General features: G+C 43.5%; 2 protein-coding genes across 2 annotated transcripts in view; one reads left to right on the top strand and one right to left on the bottom strand.

Moving 5' to 3' along the window:
• Nucleotides 1-6,401, bottom strand: part of T265_03251 (hypothetical protein) — a gene marked incomplete at both ends in the record, with an annotated part of 11,747 nt that overhangs the window by 4,277 nt on the left and 1,069 nt on the right. The gene's annotated exons all lie outside the window — the stretch shown is intronic.
• Nucleotides 424-6,401, top strand: part of T265_03252 (hypothetical protein) — a gene marked incomplete at both ends in the record, with an annotated part of 7,410 nt that continues 1,432 nt past the window's right edge. The window contains one exon of the mRNA XM_009167685.1: nucleotides 424-480. Coding sequence (XP_009165949.1) covers nucleotides 424-480 — 57 coding nt within the window. The remainder of the gene's footprint in view (nucleotides 481-6,401) is intronic.

Here is a 6,401-nt window from a genome sequence, read left to right as displayed (position 1 = left end):
GGCGAGGGATGTCAAGTTCAAAAGTCACGTGGGCATCGGCGAATGAGGACACGGGAACAACCAATGGAACCGCCCGACGGAATAACTAATCGCGGTCAAAGGTCATCCTCGGCTACCAACACGTATATCAACACACACGTAACACTACTGAACGCACAACCACTAACCCACCGTTACGCACAACTACGCACTGATGATGTCACCTCGATTGGTGATGAAACGTTTGCAACCAAATTGCCCAGCTCAGCGAACAAGCCAACGACCATAAATACGGCAGTTTGTCCTGCGAAATTCGATATTGGATCGATCGATCGAGAAAAGAGCAAACAGAAGAATTTCTGACTCCATGGTTCCAGCAACAGTGGCTGTCACTCTTCAGGGAACGATGGAAACGAGAGCAATGTTTAGCATGGAAACTGATTTATGTCTAGCTATGTCGGTTTCCGTCACGAAGAGACTGGACCTTACCGTGGTGTGACGGTTTGCGCACCTCAGCGATCCATTGAGCTATACTGAGGAGTGTCCCGCGACACTCACAGAGTCTCTCATACCAGGTTGGTCAATGGTTAGAGGTCTGACGAACACAGTCTCCTGGTCCTCTAGGTTGGGGTTTGGAACATATGGCGACTTGTTCCGTAGAAATGGTAATGCATTTGCATTTTTCCGCCAAACACCGCTGCCTTGCGGTTAGGCTTTTGAGCCAAAGGCTTTGGTTGAGGACCCTAATCGTCCTCCTGTTTAGGTGTGGGCGCCCTGGCAATATCCCAGCCCACGCACAACCATGAGCTGCACATACGCAGTAGGATTTTAGAGTATTCGTGAGTTTACTTCGCCACTGATCGCTATTAATTCTTGTACACTTACTCAAGTCCAGGTCTTGAGAAATGCCGTGTTCCACACCCGAGAAAAAAGTGCGGCAATTTGAGTTGGGTTCTGTTCAAAAATACTCTACGCCACATAGCTCAATTGTTTTAAGTCTGCTAAGTTGTGAACAAGGACTACAGAGTTAGATTGGGGCTGTGATTGATTCGAATCAATGTATTGATATGGAGAGATCCCAGCGTCTAGGGCACGAAATTACTGACCGTAAGGTCCATGAGTGGAACTCAATTTTCAACGTTACGTTTTCTTTTTGGGGCGCTCAGTGACTGTTGTGGACCACAGTCTCCTTAATACCTTCTTATTACCGTGAACCTCGGTCTGGATAGCCGAGTAATAGCCTGGTGCGCTTGACCAAACCAGAAAAAGACAATGAACGTGCGAGCCAGCTGCTCTGTTGATCACTGTTGCGGGCCAAAAAAATTGATAGTAAGAAAACAACTCATCTGTCAAGGGCGAGTGAAGAACAACCAATAAAATCTGTCTCAACGAAACCGGTTATTCCATTGGCTGTTATGTAGCCCCGTTACGTTCAGGGAGATGGTTCTCCTATTAGCCAGTCGGACAGTATCTCAGTCTTCATGCTTTCTTCTGCTCGCGTGGTAGAAAGGCACCGAAAGTGTTACAGATATCACCAGAAATGAATTAATTTTTCACGGATAAGAACCACAAAATTTGATCATGGGTCACACAAGAAGAGCTCGAAAGTAATTGTGACAGACTGCAGCACCGCGATAATGTTGTCTTTACCTCGAAATAGAACGACCGATTCCAGGATTTTATGAAGTCTGTTCGAATCTAATGTCTTTGAGTACTTTGATCATCATCATCATCATCATGAACCGGCGACCCAGTGACAGTTTAAGCAGATGTTCTGCTTCAGTTCGCGTTCTGCTCACCCGCCACTTTCACACTTAACATTTCACTGTCCCGAATTCGCCTATGATTGATCTCGGTTCGGTTGCGGAACGACATATAACGTTTTCTGCCTCTACAAGCCTATCAAATTTGTCACGTTTCCCTGCTTCTGTATTATGGCTTGATAAGTAAGATGGGACTCGCTGACAAGCTGATCGGTTGATCGAAACAACCAACAAGGTTACTGATTCTTCGTTCGAGGTATTCGACCAAACAAGCACATGAACACATTCCGGAGAGTTTAGTGTGGGCCAAAGAAGTTCACACGGCAGGGACTTAGATCCCCGGCACCACCAATGATATGCACTGTTAATGAGCTGCAGTAAGACCTGAGTCGTGTGCTTCCCTCCTGTATGCCGGGGGGGCGACTGATATGGGCACTAGTAAAAGCATAATATTCAACTTGACTAGACCATATATATAAAGAAATAAAGACATTGTCTTGTTTTCTAGTTTCAATCCTGAAAGAAAGACGTGAAATTTTTGAAAATTTCTCTTCCTTCATCGTCCTTGAGACATCAGGAAAGTTCCACTGGAATTCGTGATCTTGAGAACACCAACTCATTTGTTCATTCACTTAGTGTAATAAAAAACTAGAGTTATACATCTGTTGCGTGATTACCACTTTATTCTACACGGTTGGTAGTTTTGCTTTGTAATTGCGATCCCTCCCGTCTGTGAGACCAATCTATTCTGAAAAGCCTGCAGCTTTTCTGCTTTTTTGTCGGTAGCCGTCAGTACTGCGTATCTGAAGTAACTCAGTAAACCATTCGGCATGTAGCAGCTGAACAAAAGTGTGATTGACACTCATTCAGACAGGATGAAGCGCCAATCATCCTTCAGTCAGAGAAACTCAGATCACATGATCACACACTAACTGGTACCTCGAGTGACACTTGTAAAATTATTCTTCCTCTCAGCCAATTACGGACTGATCCCTTGTCCAGGGGGCAAGCCATCTGAGCGTATTGTTTGATGCCAATGCGTGGGCGTTGACTGTGAATCAACTAAATCAGATATCAAATGAATATAAGAGCTCACATTCTTGCAACGAAAGTGTGAACAGCGGTGTATGTGGAAATAACTGAACAGTGCCAGTGATATCCAACTGAGACTAGCTCATTAGGATACATCCCAGTGTGCGAAGAGCGCAAGCACTTTATGGATCAAATGGCTGTTGGTCTGTTCGTTTAGCCTAACAAGTTACTTGCAAGTGTTTCGTCACCATTCTAGGAGATATCACCATTGCGCTGTTTATTGAGTAGTTTGTTTCTGTCCCCAAGCTTTCACTTGTATATTTTGCAGAGAGCAGAATAAAACTACAATCTGATTGGCTAGTGGTGACGATCGAATCTGGAATCTGATTGGTCTGATCGGGATCGGCGATTACAAGACCTCACCAGAAAAATACATGGTAATTTCACAGCATTCTTCTTTGGAAACTCCTTCTGTTTCCGTGGATTAGCATTATAACGATGCTAAGAAAAACGGCGCCATACTTACCTTTCCCAGTCTGTCTAGCAAATGCCACTCTGAAAGTATGATGATGACCAACAGTGATCGCTAAATATTGATTTTTCTAGGAATACCCGATAATTTTTAAGAAATTTTGGTCAGAAACACTGTTTCATCTGTGGACAGTCGTTGAAGGTTAACGAATTCAGATAAAATACCTTGATAATAGAAACCAGGAGAGTTGGATGCACAACGGCATAGAACAGACAAGGAGTCACCTGATTTGAAAGATGACCAGCTATCCTTACAAAGTGACCGGAAGGCAGCTCACCTACCGGTGTTATTTAGTATCGCGGCTAAAGCTACTTCTAGGAGGCAAAATTTATGAAATTCTGGGGGTTTCCAGAGGCGTGGATGGATGTATGTACGGACTTCGTGGATGGATGCATCATAGGTACGGACTTATGGAATACGGGTAGTGTGAAGAGATCTAGGAATATCTATGGAGAGTTCGCCTGTAATTGAAACCAATCGGTGCTGAGGCATTGTACAGTTTCCGTCAACCTTATGTTCTACTTGAAACCAAATTGGACTGCCTTCTGATGATGAGCCCCAAGAGGAGCAAAACTGGTCTTGGGGTGACGGAGAGTTTTCAGCAACCTTGTGAGTAGTTTCCTTCACGAAAATATACTGCGATATCTCGTGCCATGATGCGGCCTGTGTGCAGCACATTCGGTTGTAGAATACGGCAAACGAGAGATTCAGTTGAGTCTCTCGTGAAAACCAAATTGGTTCGCAAATGAGTGTACTTCTCGAAAGGAAGGAAACTCTTCAAGTTGTTCCGGATAATCTGGTCGTTAGTATCCTGTGATCTGACCCCTCTGAAGCGTGAATTCAGTTCATTCCAATATCCATATGGTTCTGGCAATCTCCATCAAAGTGAACTTGGTAGAAATGATTTATCCACGTCTATACTGTTTTAAAAACGCAGCGGGCATGAAAGCACTTCACCGGATGTGAGCTTCTGTAATCAGAATTGACAGGATAGGAAAATATCAATGGAAAGACAGAGCAAAGCAAGTGATATACGCACACGGTTTTTTAAATGCGTTTCTGAGTTGGAATTGGTAACCAAAGTCCACTGTTAATCTTTCAGTTTTCTCATATTGTGGGCAAACTTACGGTCCATGTAATAATTGGGATGTAAAAATCTATTGTTTACCGATTGGTGGACTACGAGTTTAACGGTGACACTACTGATGGGAGCGTGCGAGTAGTATGTTTTCCCGTAAATCCGCTTTGCGTCTATTGAAAAGTGAGATCCATTACGGAATTTGTGGAGTACCTTGTGGCACTCGATCGAAATTCAGTAACAATCAATGAATATCTAGGAAAGTTCAGGAAGACTCGTTGAACTCGTTAAGCAAGACACATATGAGAGTTTTGCTCCACTGTCCAACAGTTTGCAACTGTTCAGTTGACATTTTATAATGAATAACTCCGATTCGAATTTCTTCTTCCTCTCGCTGGTATCAGACTGAAAAGCTGATCGATAAATGCTATGTATACTTTTGCCATTTATTCACGACTTTATAAAAGAAAATATGATTATTCGTTGTAATTTTTCTTTATTTTTCGAAGTTGGATCATGGAATTTGCGTAATTCTATAGAGGAGAATATCGGTAGCTAAGGTAGCGTAGATGGTGGTCGTTGGCTTGTTTGCTGAGCTGGGTAATTTGGTTGCAAACGTTTCATCACCAATCGAGGTGACATCATCAGTGCGTAGTTGTGCGTAACGGTGGGTTAGTTGTTGTGGGTAATTAAGGGACACCACAAAGTATTGTACTGCGGATCACAAAACTTGTCGCACATCCCATTTCGGCCTTCAAACTGAAAACGAACCCCATAGATTTGAGCGGCTTTTGACGTGCTTCATCTCTGCGTTATCTCTTTACCTGCATGTTCCTGCATCTGATCTTCAACGACCAAATTCTGATTACCTTATATGCTCATCGACTCAACCATCATTATGAGCGTCATTCAGCTTCTTGATGTTTTGCCGCACCGTGTTTTCTTGGTAGACATTCAGACCGGACGAATCACATCAAATCACACACCGGAATAATTCAATTTGGGTTTAAGTAGAACATAATGTTGACGAAAACTGGGAGACTGCGCCTACCTGACGAGCCCCAAGAAGGGCGAAATCGGTCGTGGACTGTCGAAGAGTTTCCAGAACACTTGTGAGTAGTTTCCTTTATGAAAACACATCCGAGGTAGTTTTATACACCATGATTGCACCATTTCTTGGCTAAAATCGTATATTGGTAATGATTTGGAATATTGGTACTCGTAAACAAAAATCCAGATAGATTTTTCCGGGTCATTCCTCTCGCAAAAACACGATGACATTTCTTTGAGAAAAACAGCAGTGACCGTAGAAGACAAACATTTTCGTCGGAATCAGCCTACATCTAAGCAGCCAGGTTGTTTACCAACCTCTTCCACGGGGAAACCGCAAAAGAGCGCAGATGCAAAAATAACCTGATATGATCGCGCGTTTGTTACCGGATTTGGGCAGTAGCAGTCTCTGTTACGAATTGGCCGATGAAAAATTCCACGTCGGCCCAAAAATAGTTTGACCGCTGTCGTACAACACATGTTTCTTGGAGTCCGGTGATCCCACCTTTCCAACATACAATGCACTTAAAGGTTCAACGAGTGTGGTTTGACGTTTCTATCAAAGCCTACAGGAAGCGGTTAGGTGAGTCGATGTCCCACTGAAGTCAAGAAATCATCTGAACTTTCTTCGGAATTCAGCAGAGGCTACCTAAAGTAGTCTCGTTCGCTGTCTACAACAGATTCTTCGCGGATATCTTCATTGGGCAAGTAGTTGATACAATGGTATTTTGATGCTAGCCGTTAGTTTGATCGGTAGGGGGCGTGTTCTTGAGAACTTGCAACAAGTTCACACCTACTTGTTCTCGGCATTCCGTGCAAAATGGCGCTCGGAATCCGATTGGTTCAAATGGGGGAAAGGATTCATCCAATCAGAGTTATCACATCCTCAAAAATTAATGTGAATATCGATCCGACAACCCCCGCGACTATCCATAAAACCTAGAGATTCTGAAAGCAACGCTATATC

This window comes from Opisthorchis viverrini (assembly GCF_000715545.1).
Source record: "Opisthorchis viverrini unplaced genomic scaffold opera_v5_45, whole genome shotgun sequence".
In the NCBI taxonomy this organism is placed as follows: domain Eukaryota; kingdom Metazoa; phylum Platyhelminthes; class Trematoda; order Opisthorchiida; family Opisthorchiidae; genus Opisthorchis; species Opisthorchis viverrini.
Note: the sequence above shows the minus strand (reverse complement) of the source record. Positions and strands in the feature narration are given on the sequence as shown.